Source organism: Equus przewalskii, chromosome 2, assembly GCF_037783145.1.
Source record: "Equus przewalskii isolate Varuska chromosome 2, EquPr2, whole genome shotgun sequence".
In the NCBI taxonomy this organism is placed as follows: Eukaryota; Metazoa; Chordata; class Mammalia; order Perissodactyla; family Equidae; genus Equus; species Equus przewalskii.
The window spans coordinates 13,555,176-13,574,226 of NC_091832.1; the positions used below are offsets into that span (position 1 = coordinate 13,555,176).

General features: G+C 53.4%; 1 protein-coding gene and 1 long non-coding RNA gene across 12 annotated transcripts in view; one reads left to right on the forward strand and one right to left on the reverse strand.

The window, feature by feature from the left end:
* Positions 1–19,051, reverse strand: part of RNF220 (ring finger protein 220) — a 218,831-nt gene that overhangs the window by 2,666 nt on the left and 197,114 nt on the right. For 4 of the 11 annotated variants that reach the window (XM_070609831.1, XM_070609833.1, XM_070609832.1 and 1 more), the window contains 7 exons: positions 16,274–16,316; positions 13,016–13,137; positions 12,526–12,658; positions 4,257–4,353; positions 3,964–4,050; positions 3,770–3,825; positions 3,560–3,638 (listed from right to left, as the gene is read on the reverse strand). In XM_070609831.1, coding sequence (XP_070465932.1) covers positions 3,560–3,638; positions 3,770–3,825; positions 3,964–4,050; positions 4,257–4,353; positions 12,526–12,658; positions 13,016–13,137; positions 16,274–16,316 — 617 coding nt within the window. Of the gene's footprint in view, positions 1–3,559; positions 3,642–3,769; positions 3,826–3,963; positions 4,051–4,256; positions 4,354–12,525; positions 12,659–13,015; positions 13,138–16,273; positions 16,317–16,450; positions 16,691–19,051 lie in introns of those variants that run through there. The other 7 variants (XM_070609835.1, XM_070609838.1, XM_070609837.1 and 4 more) reach the window with 4 other exon arrangements.
* On the forward strand, positions 943–15,017 carry LOC139081912 (uncharacterized). Its single transcript, XR_011537402.1, has 2 exons — positions 943–3,688; positions 12,236–15,017. It is a non-coding gene; the product is annotated as an uncharacterized lncRNA (long non-coding RNA).

Consider the following 19,051-nt stretch of genomic DNA (forward strand, 5'->3'; position numbering starts at 1 on the left):
GTTTCAACACACCACCATTTTTCATTTCCTTGGCCTCTCGCACTTTCTGCTTCCTCTGGATCACCCCACCTCCTAACTCACCAGCTCCACTGATCTCATCATTCAGGCCTAGTTCCCACCTTCTCCCAGCAGCACCACTGGTGGCTGCCTTTTCTAGCACCTTGCACTGGACTCCACCACAGCAGCGTAATGGCAAATGTCTCTGTCTCCTCAGCTAGACTGTTCCCTGAGGGCAAGCTGCTCATTCCACCAATACTGACTATGGACATTAACCCACACTAGGCATGTGAGCAGACGTAAACACTTGCTGAATAAAGAACCAGTCCAACCCCCAGGGAGAGTAAGAGATGTGGCGACGAAGAGTCTTCATAGTCTAGGTCTCTGGGCTACAGGCCTGGCATACCTCAAAGGCTCCTTGTTGTTTTTTCCTAGGCATATCAGATGCCCAGGTAGTCCTCACCTGTTGTCCAAGTCCTGCACAAGAAAGTCCCTACAGCTTCTCACAGACTCTTTGGGCTGCAATACTGAACAGGGAACAGCTAGGACTATCTCAAGGAGTGGTCCCTCCCACTCCGAAAACAAGTGAATGGAACCCAGAGGAGCTCACAGAGGGAGAAGAGTCCTTCCTGGAGGAACAGAAAAGATGGTACTGGAGACGGGCCTCAGGGAATAATGATGATGATAATACAAATAAAAGAGCTAAAACTTAGTAAGCACTTACTAAATGCCAGGGGTTGCACTGAGGGATTGATAATTATCTTATTTACACCTCACAAAAGCCCCATGAGAAGATTCTAATATTCCCATTTTATATGAGGAAACAAGAGCACAGAAATATTAAGTAGCTTGCCCAAGTTTCATAGAGAGTAAGGGAGACAGGATTGCCTGTCTCCAGCCCTGGCAGATGGATTCTGTGTGACTAACCATTACTCTACACTGGCTATACCCAGGAAGAGATGGGTCTCCAGGCCCAGGCAATAGTAGGAACAAAGGCCAAAAGGCCCAAGAGCCCCATCTGGCTGGAAGGCTCACCTGTGGGTAGGCAGAAGGTGCTAAAGTGGGAAAGGAGGTCATATCCAGGAAGACCTTAGATGCCACAATCAGAAAGTAAAGTTTATCTTACAGGCAGTGGGAAGTTGTTGAGGATGCTGGAAGAGGGCTGTGAGAGAAGAAGAGCTGAGGTTCAGAAGATGTGTGGTATGATGTGGGCAAAGATCATCTCCTAGGGTGGCCTGTTCTGCCAACGTTGGGGAGACAACTGGCTCAGAAAAGTGGAAAGCTAACAGGTGGTCTGTCCCTGCTGGGCATAAATGGCAATGGAGGGCACGAGGAGGATGGTGGGTAACATTCCAGAGGCAGAAACAAACTTTGATCTCTGACCTTTCTCTCTTAGGGCGCTAGCAGCAACACAGAATGTGACTTTCTGATGGCTGTGGCCCTATATCAGGAATGCTCTAGATCCATCACTTCATGGTCCATGATTCTCTCTGCCTGCCTCTCTCCAGGGAAGCTGTGAAAGCCTGTGGCTCCAGCTCCTTCTAGTACTGGCTGATTCCCTGGAAGTGTCCATTCAACTTTCCAGCTTTGGAAGCCTTCACCACCCCCTCCCTCCTGACAAGAAGCTGCACAGCTGTCTCCTCCTCCGGCATTTTGCCCAATGCCATATGTGCCGTCCCTATCTAGACTGCTGGTAAATTCCAGAGGAGACAAGGATGGGTAACTATGCTCCCTTCCTCTGCAAGGGCCAGGCTGGGCATTTGCCTGGTCCTATGTGGTTACTTCAAAGATGGGGAAACAAAGGCCTTGAGCTGGGGGCAGCCTACCCCAGAGTAGAAAACTAACTTTCCAACCCCAAACCAGAAAATGAGCTAGAGTTGGAAAGGCAAAAAGGACGGGGCCAGGAGAGAATGAAGCCATTTCCTCCTCCATTTTCAAAAGCTCCAAGGCCACATCCAACTCCAGAGCCCACCCTATCCTGGATTTGCTAAGCACATACCTGGTCTCTACTCTCTGCTCTGGTGAAATACACAATCCTCCAGCCCCTGACCTAGGTTGATTGAGGACTATTCCTAAGCCCATCCAGGGTATAGGGTGGAGAATTTCCTGGAAGAAGCCACAGCATCCTGCTGTCCTCCTTCCCTGGGTTGTGAAACAGATCTAGAGTGGGAACCCATATTGTGTACAACGAAGAGAGAAGACATGGGGACCAAAGGGCCCCAATCTTGGCAGATCCAGAGCCAATGGAGATCTCTGCATATGACTGAGCCAGTCCCCAACTCATCCCAAAGAGCCCACCTATTGGTGCCTGTGCTCACACAGGTGGGACAGAAATCCTGATGTCCCCCAGCCTTGGTTGGGTAGTGCCTTCATGGATGGCCACTGGCTCTGGCCCCCACCTCCCGCTTGGGCGCCATCCCTGATTAATGATCTTGTCTTTCTGATTTATGAGCAGCCCCTCTAGACGAGGGTGGGCGCCCCTTATGGCCCCGCCCGCCCCGCTCAGCTGGAGTAGAAGAGAATTATTAAATAAACATCCATACGTCATTCCACCCCCCACAAGCTGGTTGCACCGAACCCGTGCGGCCCACTCTGGCGCTGACACGGAGCAGCTGCGGTGATTCATGGGCAGCCGGGCCCCGCGCTGCGGCCCATACATCATGCCAGCAGCACTTGCGGCCCCGGCCGAGATAAACTGATCAACCACAACGGGCTGGAATGAATTTATGACAACACAAAATGGAGGGAAACAAATGGGAGGTGACCCTGGGCCACCGACCTGGCCCTGCACTGGCCTGCAATCCACTCTCCTGGCAGGAGGCAAGATGGAACACTGGCCCTGGAATGAAGAGGCTGCCTTTTAACCCCAGGCAACCGAGCCTCCAGTGGAGGAAGGGGTGGGTGCAGGGAGTTAAGCAATGGCCAAAGGCAGCAGCTCCAGGCAGCTAGAACCGGACAATGCCACCTCCTGGGGCCAGAACTGCCCTTGCTTGGGCTTTCTGGAAAGGCAGTAAGGTACCCAGCTGATTCAAGTCCTTGTGGCTCCTGGGGATCCAGGCCAGGGGCTGCCTAGCCCTGACTGAAGCACTCACAGGTCCCCTTTTCCCCTGTCAGAGAACTCAGGCCAAAAATTCCTACGGAAGTGATGAGACCCAATGCTCCTGCCTAAAACCCACTGCGAGCGCCACCCGGGACAAGAAAAATGAAACCAATTTAGCTTCCGATTAAGAAACAGAAACTGGAGATGAATCAAGTGCGCCGGCTGGGCTGGGGGGCCATACATCACGTTTCCCGGGCGGAGGCCGCAGCAGCGAGCAGGCAGGCAGGCGGACTGCCTCCTCCCTCCGCCAAGGCTCCCAGGGCTATGGCCCAGTGATCAATTCACAGAATAACGCTTAGCACCAGCTGGGCCCCAGTGCCGGCTGTGTGCCCAGGGCTGCAGGACTAAGCTGTGCTTGAAAGGCCCAGGAGCCCTGGCAGCAGGCTGTCCTGCTTGCAAAGGGCCCATCTCCTCTCACTGAACTGCTGTCCCAGAGACCCCCTCTCCCGGCCAAACACTCACTTCTCGATGTCGCTATTCTTGCAGGTCTTCTGCATGGCCTCCTGCTTGCTGCTCTCACCGTTGCTGGTAGATGGCATCTCTGCTGGGACAGAGAGGCAACTCATACTCTGGCCAGACTGGGCAGCACAGGTGAGGGGTTGGGTTTGAATCAGTCACCACTACCCAAAGGATGTCCCCTCTTCCCCATTACTAAGCTGGCTTGGGACTTACCATCACTGGCCCATTTAGAGAACTCAGGTGTGATGCGTGTGCTGGGAGGGCCGCCACTAGGGAAAGGAAGGAGAAAGAACACAGTGAGCCCCGAAGGCAGGCAGGACAGCCCTGAGGATGGGTACTGGGTTGACCCCTGCCTCAGGGCTTCCCATCCCTTTACCCCACCCACCCAAGCCTGTGCCCACACTTGCTTTAGAACTGCGCCCCGGAGTGCCTCTCTCTCCTTGGCTTCACCAGGCTCCTCGCCTGTGCAGGGGATGACGTCAGCCTCCGTGTATCTGGCATGATGATCAAGGACAATGGATCCTAGTTTGCAGTAGGCCATGAGGGTTGAATCCTCAGGAGGGCTTCCCCTGGCCAAAGCTGAGACACTGACCCTGGGTGGGTGGTAGTGTGGGCGAGTACCAGAGGTGCTAGCTACTTCTCTTATTTCCTTTGGCCTGTCCCACCAGCCCCACCTTGTCCCACAGTGCCCCAAGGATACTGTGGCTTCCCATACTCCAGAGTGTCATCCCCATCCACATCCAAGTCAGCATCACTGTCCGGATTCTCTTTGCCGCTGCACATGACGAAGCCGGAGCCTGTGGGAAGCAGGATGTGAGGAGGGCCAGGGGCCAACAAGACTAGGCCAAGGGTGCTCCTTCTGTTGCCTCTAGGTAGAGGTCAGGTTTGGGCCAGATAAAGCCCAGACAGAAATTTGGGCCTGGAATATAGAGAGCCACATACTTAGGTGCTCTTGACTCTGACATTTCAGTCCCTTTCACTTTATATACTGCATCCTTCTCTGCCACAGCTTGCTGCTCCAAGTGGTCTCTGCTCATAAACTAGCCCATTCATACACTATGTCAGGTCCTCAGGAGATGCCTAGTCGAGGCCTGCTGTATACCTGTCTTCCAGGTCTAGGAAGAGCAGGAAGAAGACAGAGAAATTCAGGTCTGCAAGGCCACGCCCACCCATGACCTGGGTATCCTGTGTCCCATGGTCCAGCCTGACAAGTCCATTGGAGGGGAGAGTTGGCTGGCTAAGGCCAGTCACAGCCATACAGCAAGGACCCCCAGCCAACGTCCTGATTTTGGCCGCCAGGTCCTTGCCAGCAAAAACACCAGGCAGCTGTTCAAATATTTGGTGTCTGAAGCGCCTGACATTAATTATTCATCTCCACCTCACTCAGCCCAGATTCCTGGACAAGCGCAGTTATAAAGGGATTAGGAAGGGCCAGACGAGGGAGGATAGGCATGCACACCTGCTTCTCAAAGCAGTCCACGAAGGCACTGAGGCTGGGCAGAGGCAGGGCCAAAGGCCAGGAGGGCAGCTAACCCCACTAAGGTGCATTTGGCTCAGCCACAGGCAGACTCTTGGCCCATGGGGAGGGGTGAGTGGCTCAGGCTACAGAAGGCCTCCTCACCAGCCTGTGCTCTGACTCCCAGGACCACCCTTCCTGAGAGCCCAGGGTCAAGGGCCACAAAGCTGCTTCTCCCTTCCTGGCCTTGCCTTCTCCCAGTGGTCTCAGACAACATCTCACTAGCCAGCACAACAGCCCTGCTAGGACAGAAAGCGATGGAATTTGTGGTGAGTGGAATCAGCATAGAAATCCTTAAAGGGGTGAAGAAGCAGCTCAGGGTTCTGCCTGATAATCTCAGAAATTTCTTTTTATCCATTCTTTCCACTCAGGTCCTTACACTCTCATCAAGGTAACAGTTTTGTAATGGGGCCTCAAGATTCTTGTCTGCTCCCCATCCGTCTTACCATATAGTTCTGACCCTTCTTTTCCCTGCTCCAAAACCATCTATGGCTTCCCACTGTGTGCACAATCAAGTCTAGGCTTCTCGGCCAGATCCATGAAGATGTGGATGTACCTTCTTCTCTACATTCACTCTTTTCCTCACTTCACTCCATAATCCCTATGCATATGGACAGACTACCTACTGCACCTCAAACATAACCCCGTATGTCTTGCTCTTAAGACTTTTGCTCATGCTATTTACTCCATCTGGCATGCTCTCCTTCTGAAGCCCATTTCAAAAGCATTTTCTTCCTGATCCTGCTTCTCCCTTGTATGCCTCCGGTCTCTGGTCTCACAAAGGTCCCAGTCATCCCAGAGGTAAGCAGCACCCGGGAAAGACAGAGGCTAGCACAGCCTATGCTCCACCTCTCCCTGACACTCCTCATTTGCCCTCCACACCAAGGCACCAACTAACTTGAGGCAGCAGGCAGGTCAGCAGTGGGGCCATTAAGCTGAGAAAACACCAAGTTACAGCTCTGTCTCCTGCTCACAGCCAGGGGTCCTGACAAGCAATTCCCACCTTGTGGGTGAGTGGCACCTCTATAAACCCTCTGACAGTTTGGGAGACAAACTCTGCCATCAATCAGAATGTAGCTATCAGGTTCACTTACAGCCTGTGCCGAGCCCTGCCAATCCCCCTCCCCCAAGTACACCCAGCTCAGCGCTCAGCCTCACGTCCTCGGCTCACCCTGCCCTGCCCAGCCTGCCTTGGGGATGGGCAAGAAGGAAAGCAAAGAACCCATGGCAGAGCTGAGCAAACAGGGCCCCCAGAGCTGCCAGGAAAAGTCCCAGCTTCTCAACACACAAAGCAGCCCTGTGGCCCAAAGTCCTTTCCCCTGCAGTCTTACTGCCTGCCAGGCCTGGATGGGGACTTGTACGCCAGTGGAAGGCAGGTGTTGGGTTTCCGAAATCCTGCAGGTTTTCTCATGTCCCCAGGCCTTTGCACCTCCTGTTATCTCTGCCTAGAACCTTCTCCCTTCTAGTCTACAGAACAAATGCCTGCTCATTTTGCAAGTCTGACTCAGCTCAACCATGCCTTCTGCTGTTAACTCAGTGTCCACACAGAGTAGTTGCTCTATAAATACTTCCTGAATGACCTCTCACCTCAACAGCATCCTTTCTACCTTTACTGAGCTCATCCTCTGCCTGGCTTGGCACTGAGGACAGAGAGTTTCAAGATCTGATCCCTGCCCTCAGTGTGCTGAGTGGGGATGAGACTTCCTCAGGTACTTCTACATAGGTGTCCCTTCCTTGGTATCCACCCAGACTCCTGTGCAACTCCAAAAACATATTTATTACCAGTAATGTCATTGTCTGTCACCAGACTGAAAGTGCAAGCCTGACTCACTGCTGTGATCTCAGCATCACCCAGCACAGGGCCCACAGTAGGTGTCATACAACGCCCTAGCAGTAATGGCTAAATGCCGACAACACTGTTCTATGTGATCCTGGGAGCCCTGTAGCAGAAGGAAGGCTGAGGCCTGATTGGCTGCTGGCCTAGAGAAACCTCTTAGGACACAACTTTCCCTGTCGGCCCCCAGCTCTCACCTAGGCAACAACCTTACGCTCCTCTGACCCTTAAGGCAGTACAGAGAGCACGACATATCCTGTTATCCTGTTTGCCAATGCAAAGGCCTCTCTGTGTCTCTGGTCTGAGTAGCTTACTTTGACCCTGACCCCACCCCCCAGTGGAGACAGATGTTGGGAACCTCTCCCTACCCCTGCAGGTGTTCAGAACAGGCTGTCGCTGCCAATTTCAGTCTTGTGCTGCCCTAGCCTGTTCCAACCTCCTTCCCAGCACATTAAACTTTATTTTCTTAATGAAATGTCACTTGCTGACTTCTAGCAGAATCATAATAAAAAGAAACGGCCATAAAGCCGTTTTATGCAGACAGCGCCCTCCCCAGCTTGTCCCCCCTCCTGCTTTGAGAGGAAGGCTCCACGGTCATTTTATGTTCTCAGCTGCTGGAACATCCCAAGCCAGTACTCAGAGGCAAGATGGCACAGAGAACTCCTTTCCAAGCCTCTGGCTCCTGTTCTGTGTAGGGGATAACAGGCAAGCTGCCACTCCTGCTGCTGCTATCCAGGGAAGCGACGCAGTCCCCAGAACCTCCAAGATGACCCAGAGTACTCTTTAGTCACCAAGGAGGCCCCCTTGCTACAGCTTGGCTCCACCTTAAAGTGGCACAAAGGCCTGGGCTACCACCCATAGGCAAACTAAGCCTGATGGTCAGTGATGCTCAGCAGAGCAGGTACCCAGTCCTGGGAGGGTAGGCAGTGCAAAAAAAATCCCTTCCCTCCAAGTCAATACTCAGCAATAGAGAGGGAGAGGGTTAAGTGCAGAAATGATAAGTCTAAATTTTATAAAAACGACCCCTCTCCCATAAACTCATTTCTTCCTGGGTCATGGAGAAGAAGAAAAAAAATCAGTGTTAATTTAATCAATTGATTAGATGATCGATTGAGAAACTGGAGATGCCCGTTTACTGGGGCCAGTAACGTCCTGGAACCTGAAACCACAAAAAAGGAGCCATTGATTTCCTCACCTGCTACTCCCAACAAAACCAGAGACCAGGGAGAAAGGAAAGTCTTGGGGCCCTCCAGAGGCCTGTGCTCTCCAAAGGGGCGGGGGGCAGGGGGGCAGGGGCAGCAGCTTCCGGAGAGTTTTACACTGGAATTAGTTACAGATGCAGTTACGGTGTCTTGTGTAAACGCCATCGATTGGGGAGCTGACAGTCTGGGGAGCTGCGATGCGGGACAATCAATCGGCCTGCAGTGTCACCTGCCACCTCGCTGAACAGTTGACAATGCAATTATCCAGTGTGGAGGCAGGGAGTTGGCGTGTGTCAAACGCACTTAGCCACTTTCCGGGCCTCCTCGATAACGTGTTTCACTGCCTCACGTCAGGAGAGACGCATAGAGACAGACGCCGTTTAAAACCATTGATACTTGCTCCTTCTGCCTGCACTCCCTCTGTCCCAGCTTAACAATTGTGTTCCAAAAGGTGATTAAATCCCGTCACTTGCCACAGGGGACAGAAGGTACCCTGCTCCTTGCCACCTCTCCTCAGCCCTCCCACCAGGCAACAGTTCTAACTGAAGGTGGTAAGGAGTCAGAAGGCAGCAACCCTAACCCACTCCATCCCAAGACTGCCTCCAACAGTCAGCAGTTCCCACACCTGTCACTCACTGGACCAGGCAGCAGGGCTGCGCTGGGGCACATTTTGGGCATCTGGGGCTCCCATCTTTTGAGAACCAATACCAAAGGAGGCAGCAGCTAAGGCCAGGCCTATTTCTCTGTGCCCTTGGACTCACAATACCTCTCACTCTCTTGACCCTTCAACTGGCGCTCAAGTTTTATCAAGCAACAGCCACTTAAATGATCTAAAGATCCGTGCCAAAGCTGCTCCGCCTGTCCTCTCCATGATATCTCATCCCAGGTTAGTTGGAACCAGCCTAAATCTGAGACAAGAACTAGAGGAAGATGTAGTTCCTAGGCCAGGATCTGGGCAGGAGAGAGGCCCTGCATAGCTGCTTCTCTTGGTACCCACCCTCTCCCTCCCCTCTGCCTGTTTGATTTACAAGGACTCAAAGATACAGCTGCAGACACCTTCCATTTCCTGTGAAGCCTCCTGGGAAATTCTTTCATCTCGCCACTCTTGTCCCTATCACATCATTGCCACCTTATCTGAAACCAACCATTCCCATGTCCTCTCTCTAGCCTGTCCCTTCTAGACATGATGAGCTCCAGGCTCCTCAAATCCAGCTGGGTGAACTTCTCTGGCAACCAAGACAGGGGAGGGATCAAAGCTCAGTGCCCTAAGTCTTCTCCAGGAGATGGAGATAGGAAATGAGGAGAAGGTATGGCTCATTTGTCACATACCTGCTTTGACTACATGCAGGAATAGGTTTGTCCCCATGGGCTATATAGTTAGGTTTTTCCTGTGGCCTGCTGCTCTAGCCTAGAGGCCCCTTGCTTTGCCTAGGCCTGGCATGGTACCCCAGAAGAGAGTCCTTTTCTAACTGCTGAGCTCTTTTAGGGGAATGTGGTGAAGCACCAGGCTCTGTGTGCTGCCCTTCACGCGATTATAACTCTGGCTGGGGAGAAAGAGCAGCAGCAGGTTCATAAACCTAAGGTTCTGAGCGGACAATCAACAGCTTAGGCACACAGGCCAGGGTTTCTCCCAGAACTGGGAAGGCCAGAGTGTTTCCTAGACACCAAATGTTTCTTCCAACCGACTCTCTGCAGTCTTTGCTTATTTCCTTTAATCTCTTAAAGATCTATCTTTAAGACCAACCGGACTTATCTCGGTGCTTACTCAGTCCTTCATTTTGTCCTAAAATGCCAATTTCACTCCCAGGCCTGAGCTATCTGAACCTCCTGTCAGTAAGGTCCCACAGGTCCCATCTCCAAGGCCCATGCCCCTCAGCCAAGTGTCTCCACCAAAATCCTTGCTTGTTCACTGGCTCCACAGCCGATTACATTCAAGGCCACTGACTTGCTCCAGCACACCAGCTCCCAGTGGGCCTGGTGGGAAGCTTTGCTGAGGACGATGAAGGGGCTCTGGTCTGGGAGGAGGGATAGGGGATGATCGGATACAGGAACTTATCTGCAATTCTTCAATTCTTTCATATCTAACAAGGACAGCAATCTCTGTTCTGTCAGCACGCACAGTGCAGCTTAAATGGGCCTCACCGCTCGTCTGCTCATCCTGCCTCTGCTCCCTCTCTCTGAAGTTGGCTGGGCAGCTTCTTCAGCCGGTGTTATCACTCCCTCTAACCGGTCTTGGCAGGCAATCTAATTCCTCCTGAAAAGGTCACCGCCATTTTAACTGCCTTTCAATCACATTAAGCACGCGCTGCCCGGCTTGCGGCCCGGCCCGCCCGGCGGGCGATCAATGCGCTGTACTGACACCAGCCCGCCTGGCGGAGCCACACCCAACCCCCCAAGAGTTGGGGCCTTTCGGTCCTGGCCAGGGAGGGTAGACTGACAGATGGCCAGCTTCTGCAGATGGGGTTTTGGGGGCAGAGGCAGTCAGGCTCAGCCAGGGCCTCCCTTTGATAGCCCCCCCCCACTGAGAAGCCTCAGCCTCCTCCGCTCCACTGTGCCCCACTCTCTGCCTTGTGGCCCCCGCTGATCTCGCTGTAAAACAGCCTTTCAAGTCTGCCCGTCTTTTGACTGCACTAAGCTGTTTAAGAGGTGGCAGCGGCTTCTATCAGGAAAGCTGGAGCAATTCTCTGCAGATAAAGGCACCTCCGGCCCCTGTTCCCTCTTCAAGTCTCACTCTCATTCTCGCTCTCCAAATCGCTCAAAGAAAAGCCCCCTTTGAACTCCCCTCAGGAATTCTTGAAAGGAACAACCTCACAGTGTAAACACTCAGGGAAAACTGACACCTGCCCAGAGCCTAAGAGCCCCTCACACCCGCTCTGCAAGTGCATCCTGGTGCAGGGGAAATACTCTGTCAAATCAGCAGGCCCTATGCAGCTTTATCCGCCTTAAGCCTTGTCTGGTGCCCAGAAGCCATCAGGTCCAGTTATGTGCCAAGAAACCTAAGAAGTTGCCACAGCAATGGAAGATGTGACTATCTGCAGCTGCCAACAGAGTGAACCCAGAGCAGCATCCTGGAACTGACCCTGCACGTGCTGTCACCAGACACCTGTGTGTACAGTTCACAGGATCTTGGGCTTTGCTGCTCATCCTCCCAGGGCCTCAGGCATCTAAACCTCCAGGACGGGACCAGAGTGAAATGGCAAATGAATAGGCTCTAGCTCAGTGCTCAGGCTCGGGGAACGGTTTGGTCTGATGAACCTTCCTGATTTACACTTTGGCTTTCCCCCAAAGGCTTGGGTAATATGAGAGAAGCCCAGAGGCATAATGGCCCACCTGGATCTGTAGCCCCTTCATGCTGCCAGTCTGCACTGGACGGCACTGCGGAGACCACTCCTCAGCACCAGCCCAAGGAGCACAGCCCCAGTGAGGCAGAGACCCTCTTGTCAGCTGCCGTGAGATTCCCCAGGGAGCAGACATAGCAACACTCCCAAGGGTGTTGCCCAGAAAACTGGTGGCAGATGGGAAGCAGATTGGCTCACTTAATGACCACAAGCTGCAGTGCCAGCTGTGCTTGTGCACAGAAAGAGAGAAGATGGAGACCAGGAAGCAGACAGCTCCCCCTTTCTCCCGCCCAAGGCAGGGGAGTTAGACAAGAGCATGCTGACTGTGGGCACCTACCAGCCTGCTGTTGGACCTGGTGGGGAACTTCCACTGGACGGAGCCATATCCCTCCAAGGAGCTGAGAGGGCAATGGAGCTGGGCAGGGCCCTGCAGACCCCTCTGCAGCCAACTGGGGAGAGCCCAAGGGAAGCAGGGAGCAGCTGGGCCCAGGCCCCTCTTGCTTCAGGGCAGAGGGCGCCCAGGGAGAAGGGATGGGATCAGAGCTAAAATTAGATTCACCAATGAAGCTCATGGGAGGTCAAATTTTGCCATAACTCACTCTCTTCTCTGTAACTGATTTCCCTGACATGGGGCTGAGGAGGAGGAGGAGGAAAATCCAATGTGTTTGCCTGGAAGCCCTCAGGGCCCTCAGTGCTGGAGGTGTACAGCAGGTTGCTGGATTCTCATTTATCAGCCTTAAGAGGGATGGAGTGATAAATGCATAACCGTCCCTTTAATATTTTATGCAGGTGCTAACGCGGCTTGGCTGTCACCTTCAATGCATCACCCGAGGCTGAGAGCCCCCCTCGTCACTCCTAGCTTGCAGCCTCACAATTCCATTTCCCCACCCAAATACATCCATTTTAATATGCACATCACAGGCAGCGGCACGGTCACAAAGGAACCCCACCAGCAGCAGTTCCCACGTGGTGGAACGGATGACCAGCCACCAGCCCTGGACTCTTGGCTCCCAACAGATGGATACCCAGGAGAGGCCTGGCCACCAGAGTACCACTGCCTATGTGTCAGCTGCTTGTACCTCGGAAGCCACCTTCCAGGAGAGTGGTGGCCCGTATCCGCTTCTGCCCGCACCACTCATACTCCTCAAAGCGGTTGCTGTTCTCATGCTCGATGTCCACGGCATCGTCCTCAGCCATGCAGGAACCTTCCCTCTGTGAAGAGCAGAGCAGGATCATGCGGGTCCCAGGCCACCCCTACCAGCTCCCCAGGGCCTGCAAGGATTGCACAGCTCTAGCTCCCAGTTGTGGTATGCCAGACATGCCCCCAGCTCTAGGGCTCCTGTGAAGTAAACGGATCTAGAGCCTGGGCCTCCTCCCAAGAATTTTCTACTAGAGCCCCAGGGGAGGAGTGGGAGAGTGAAAGTAAAGGAAGAGGGCAAAGAACAGAGAAGCAGCAGCTGCCGAGACCACACAGAGACCCCAACAGCCCATAGATTTGGGGGCAGACAGCAGCTAGTGTCCGGGGAAGGGAGGGAGAGGAGGGGAGGTAGGTGGTGATGGCCCCTCTACCTTAGAAAGGCAATGCTCCACATGCCTACTCATCTCCTGCTCCGATCCTGCCAGGGGGCGGTTGCACAGGGGACATACCTGCCCTTCATCTTGCTTCCTCCGTTTCATTTTCCCAATCCGAGCTGCATGAAGAAACCGAAAACAAAGCACAGAACAGGCAGACAGTCACTGTAGCTCCCAGGGTCCCAGGGGGCGTTAACATATCCTGACCTCCTGCCAGCCATTAGCCCTTTTGTTCAGTGCCTGATCTGGCCCTCATTATGCAGCACCTTCTGCTCCTTTGGAGAGTGAGCCTTGCCGAGAGCACCTGGGGAGGAGACTCGTGCTAGGCCTGCCAAGTGTCCACTCTTTGCCCACAGCTGGCTCAAGCTCAGCCCAGACCTCTCTATTGGCAGTGCTCAATGAGTCAATAAGCAAAGATACTCCATGTTGCTGGGTATCTCCCCAGAAGGCCAAGACCATGGGCTCTTTTGGTGTCAAGAATTACAACTTTTGAGAACATCTCTTGGCTAGAACACAGGGTCCCTCCAGGGGCCTAATTTGGCCTGCTGTTCACCCATCAGCTAAAACCCCTTTTGTTCCTGCGCTAAGAGCCCCGAGGTACAGCCTTTAGTGTACTACCTAGAATTCCCTCAGGAAGAATTTCTCTCATGTCCTCTGGTCCCATTATACAGAAGAGGAGATCAAGGCCCAGTCACAATAGTATAGAGGGTCTGAGAGCCCAGGATACCTTGAGAGGGCAGACCTTACTGTGCCCACCCAAACCTGTTCCATCATTTCTAATCAGTGCAGAGGGGCTGGCAGGCCCCTGAGGCAGAGGGCTGCCTGCCATGCTGTCCCTCAGGGGGCTCAATTCCAAAGTGCACACTGCAAGCCCACAGCACTACTAATTAATGCTGAGAGATGCAATCATTTCTAATTAGCTCACTAATCCCTCTCTGCAGCCGTCCTGTCACTGAAGCAGGAAGGGGTCAAAACAAGGGACTCTGTTCCCTCTGGCCCCTCCCTGGATGCAAGAGCAGGAGCAGAGCTAGCCACGCTGTAGTGGGGGTCGGCGGTGGGGGGGGCCCACCAGTGGGGAACCATTCCCCACCGCAGGGCCAGGAAGAACTTTCTCATGAACACTGACCCTGGTGGGAAGCTCATGAATGCAGTTTAGGGAGGGGGACACAGGTGAGAAGTGACACAGGTGAGAGCTGATACAATTTAGAGCTTCAACTGTGTGTCAGACTCAGAGTCAGCACCTTATGCACGGTAGCTCATTGAATCCTATATGCTGAAGCTACGCTGCATTATCCCTTTTAACGGAGGAAGAAACTCAAGGCTGAGAGAGATAAGGCACTTTCCAAGCAGCTAAAAAGTGGCAAAGGCAGGCTAGGAAACCACACCTGACTCCAGAGCTTGGAATGCTCTCCTGTCCTAGGAGTGCCTCACAACTTATCAGCATCAACAAAAGCTGATCCCGTGAGTGTGTAAAGCTCGCAAGAATACAGACTTGAGCCCCAACTCCTGCCTGTTGAGGGTCTGAGTCAGGGGCTACTCCAACTCCAAAACAGAGTAGCTCTAGAAAGATCTGAACCAATAGGAAAGGCATCACCCCAACAGGACTGAGCATGGAGTTGGAGAAGCCCTGGTCTGTAGCCTGGCCCATCTCTTCAATTTCCTGCCCTCTCACTATGGGAGAGATGACTATGCTCTGGTGCTCCACTTGATTTTTGTGGACAAAGATCTCAATCCCTTCACCTTGACTGCCCTAACCCTTGGAATCTCAAGCTTGAGCCACCTTGACACTCTAGAGCCAGGGCTGGGATGGAGAGGGGATGCTAGATAGCACAAAGGCAATGAGGAAGGGACCCTGAGCGTTCTAGAAGCCTGTATGGAGCAGTGTGCCAAGAGAAAATTTCCTCATCCACCTGCCGAGAGCATGAGGGAGTGCCTCCCTGGTGAGAAGGGGCCTATGAGGGACACTGGATGACTGAATAAAGAAATGAATCTCAAAGAATTCCCAAGGAGGGTGCGATGCTGGACGCTCTCCTTGCTCAGGTCACTCAGGACAGAAGACCCCTGGGAGTCCCAGGAAAGCACCCTGAGGGATTGGGCATCGCCTGGAAAGTCTCAGACAAGCAAGGCAGGTTTGGTTTTTGTCTCAACACTCATCTTCTAAATCCTGAACTAAATTTACTAAAGCATGGTAGGGAAAGTTTTGCTCCCTAGCTAAAGGCTACCTCCGAGTAGGAAAAAGCCAAGTCTTTGCAAGGAGGTAGCATGATATGGTCGGAAGTAAACAAACTTTTTTTTTAAATCATGGCTCAGTTACACCCCAGCTGTGTGATTTTAGACGAATCACCTTCTCCTCTCCCTGCCTCAGTTTCCTTATCCACAAAATGTTAACACTTTCAGCTCAGAGGTGTTATGATACTGATGCTTAACATGGTGCCAGCCCAGAATGAATGATCTTCCTTTCCCAGACTGGGGCTCAGCCAGGCAGCAGAAACCAAGTGGCAGGAGCTGGGGATCCTGAAATGTCCATGGCCTCAGTCACTCACCAGCTGGCCCAGAGACCCTAAGCCCCTTAAAGCCCACCCCTAGACATACCACACCCTAGTCAGCACAAAAAGCTGGATCATTCAATTGTGTTCAGCAAACAGGAATGCTCCAGAAGTTTGAATCCGAAAGGGGGGCCGCCAGGTAGTGCATCCATGGCGTGCTTTCAGAGAAGGCCTCTAAGAGCTGTCGAGCCCACGCTGATCACCTTTGTGAAATGTAGGCCGACTGATAACTCAAAGAGCGCTGGGATGAGTTAGTTCCTGTTGCCGTGGGAACTCCAGATCTCACTGCATTGTCAAGTCTCAGCAGAGAGGCTGTATTCACACTACTGGGCGCTGATTAAAAACTGGAAGAAAAACATTCTCAGCGCCCTGCCGGCTTGTACAGTGAGGTCCCAGCAGTCTGCAAATTCAAAGCTGAGCTCCCGAGTGGAATTGTGTAGCTTGTTCCTCATTCTCTGGTACTTATTGCCCCCCCAGGGTTCTTCAGGGCCTTTAGAGAGGCTTGCGCCAAGAGTGGGAACCATAACCTCCATTGGACAGACAGAGAAACTGACGGCAGCCGCCTTAGTTAGCACGTTGTCAGGCACTGTGATTGCAACGAAGCCAACAGGCCTCAACGTCGAAGAGACCCAGGCAAGCCAGGAGCCGCAGGCAGCGAGGAGGGAGGAGGCCGGGGGTGGGGCGGAGGGAGGGGCCGGGCGACACTCACCATTCAGTCGGGTCTGCCGGTTGGCTCGCACTCGCAGGAAGGTCTGGGAGAAAATCCCGGGCAGATGCAAAAAAAGAGGAGAGAGTGTCAGGCGCGGCCTGGAGTCCGGGCCCCCTCCCCAGCGCCGGACCCCGGTCCAGGCCTGCCCCGCCCCGGACAGCCCGTAAACAAACCTACTTCCTCCCTCCCGCCGGCCCCCCTGCTCCGCCGGCCGCTCCGGGCCCTCGGCATAGCCGCCGGGGATGCTCTAACGGGACCCCGTGGCCGCGGCGCGGTGCCGCCCCAGCCCCGGCCTCCGGCGCTCCGGGCCCCGCGGCCGCCCGGCCGGCGAAGGGGGCGATGCGGGCGGATTCCCCCCGGCTGCCCGGCGGCGGCGGCACCTCAGCTCCCGGCGGCGGCGGCGGCCATGTTGGCCCTGATCACGTGACCCGCCGCCGTCGCGCGCTCGGGGTGAAAGTTCACGGTGTGGGGGGCGGCCGGACCGGGACCAGGAAACAGCTGCTCGCGCTCCTGTAGCGCCCCGCTGGGGCCGCCCTGGGGTCCCTCCTGCCGCCCGCGGAGCATACCCGCCCGTGTTTTAGCGGCTCCCGGGTCCTCCCACCCCCTCCACCCGCCCGCCCAGCGCGGGGCTCCTTCCGACCCGGAGACCGCTGTCCTAGGGCAGCGGCGCCGAGGCTGGCGCTTTGCTGGGGAGAAGGCATCGGAATTCCTGATCGCCTGTGGGTGATCCGATCGCATGTCCCAACTGTCCCGCCCCCCGCCCCTAGCCCTTCAGCACTCCCTTTGTGAGAGGACTCCTAACATTTCAGCTGTCTGCTGGACATCCCTTGGAGCTCCCACAGGCACTACACACTCACGCGGCCAAGGTGGAGCTCGACATCCCTCAAACAGGCTCCTTCCTCCTGGGTTCTCCATTCATAAGGGATACCACTGTCCACTCGGGTGTGCCCACACCGGAAACTTGAGAGTCGTCCTTGACGCCACCCTCCTTCATTCCTCACACTCAGTCCTCTAGATCCCAGGGAGTCTACCTTTAAAGGTCTCTTAAATCTTTTCATTTCTACCTCTGGGCGTCTCTTACTCATCCTTCCAGGCTTAACGGAAAAAGACCTTTTCCTCCCATTAGAGTCTTTCCACCCCTACCCTCGTTATAGCTCATACACATTTTTATCGGTGGACTGACTGCTTGGGGTCACCTATGAGTCATATGGGTGAACCCAGAACCCAGCACAGCACTTGGCATAGGCAAGTCATTCCTGAGTGTTTCTTCAATGGCTGTACCTATCTTGAATGTCACTGCTCTAGTTCATAATTTTATGAGCTCTATAAATTTGCAGCTGTCTCTCTTCTGGAACCCATCCTCCACATTACACACAGTGTGATCTTTGCATCGTGCAAAATTGACCTTGTGTCATCGTGCCCCCCCCCCGCCCCCAGTGTCATGTCGTCCCCTCTCCACCCCCTGTCTTCAAAGGTTCTCCATCTAGGAGATCTGTGACATAGCATGCAGGCCTTCTCTACCTGCTGTGTTCTCCAGATTCTTCTGCCACTCCTGCTCGTTCCTTTTGCCATCATGACACAGCTTTGCAGAGCTACTATAGCTCTTTGAGGGCTCCATGCTCTAAACTCTGGGCTAGATTACCCTCCATGCCCCCATATGCCCTGCTTGGTTAACTGTTGTTCATCCTTTCAGGACTATGGGAAGGCTTCACTTTCACCCCAAGGTTGAGTTGGTTCCCTTCTCTGAGTTTTCATGGTCCCTTGGCTTCCCTTTACATATCTGTCCCTTCCACTTGGGGGGGGGGGGTCATCTTTATCCACTTACCCAGCACAAGGTGTACCAGGGAGCAGATATCAGTGGGAAAGGGAGGAGAATATGAAGGAAGCCCTTGAGCCAGTGCACGGCTGGGAAACAATCTAGGATTCAGGGCCAGACAGACTCTGGTTCAAATCCTGATTCTGTTACTCATAATTTATATGTTTTTAGAAAAGTCACTCCCCCTCTCTAGGCCTGTTCCTGTAGCAATAAATTGGGGGCAGTCAATCCTAGTCTGCACAGTTGCTGTGAGGGTAAAGTGAGGTAATGGTTAAGAGGGTTAGGTAACCCAGCAGGGGCTAAGTAAATGGGAATCCAAACCAGAAACCAATACCGCTTGCTTTCAAGGCCTAGTTCAATGACTTTTGAAAAAAATCCTATGTAACTGAGTAACTACTACATGCCAGGCATTGCCTAAAGATCAGGGGATGAGATACCCAGCTAATCCCTGGGGTACTTTGCAGCTTTACCTCCTACCGGTTTGCCTTGTGTTTTACATTTTAACAAAACCAAATTGCTAGCAGGTCCCCACATACATCATTCTGTGTTATACCTTTATACCCTTTGCACATAGTATTACCTTGATCTAGAATACCATCTTCCTTGTCCCGCAAAGTGAACTCCTACTCATCCTCTGAAACCCTGTTCAGTCATTACCTCCTCTGTGAAGCTTGCTCTGATTTCCCCCTCTTTCCACATGCTATCCTAGAAACTTATTTATACCCTGTCATAGCACTTAAAACGCTGGGCTCTAATTACCTATTGCAGATCTCACCCCTTGAATGCAAGGACACTGGGCTGAACATGAGTGAGTACTAGATGAATGTTCAAGTAAAGGAAGGGAGTAAAGAAGGATAAGACAGGGTCCTTGCCTTCGAGGAACTCCAGGTCTAGTGGAAGAGGCAGGCTTATTGTGAGAGATTAAATATGGCCACAATCCTTTGCAGCTCCTCCTATCAAGA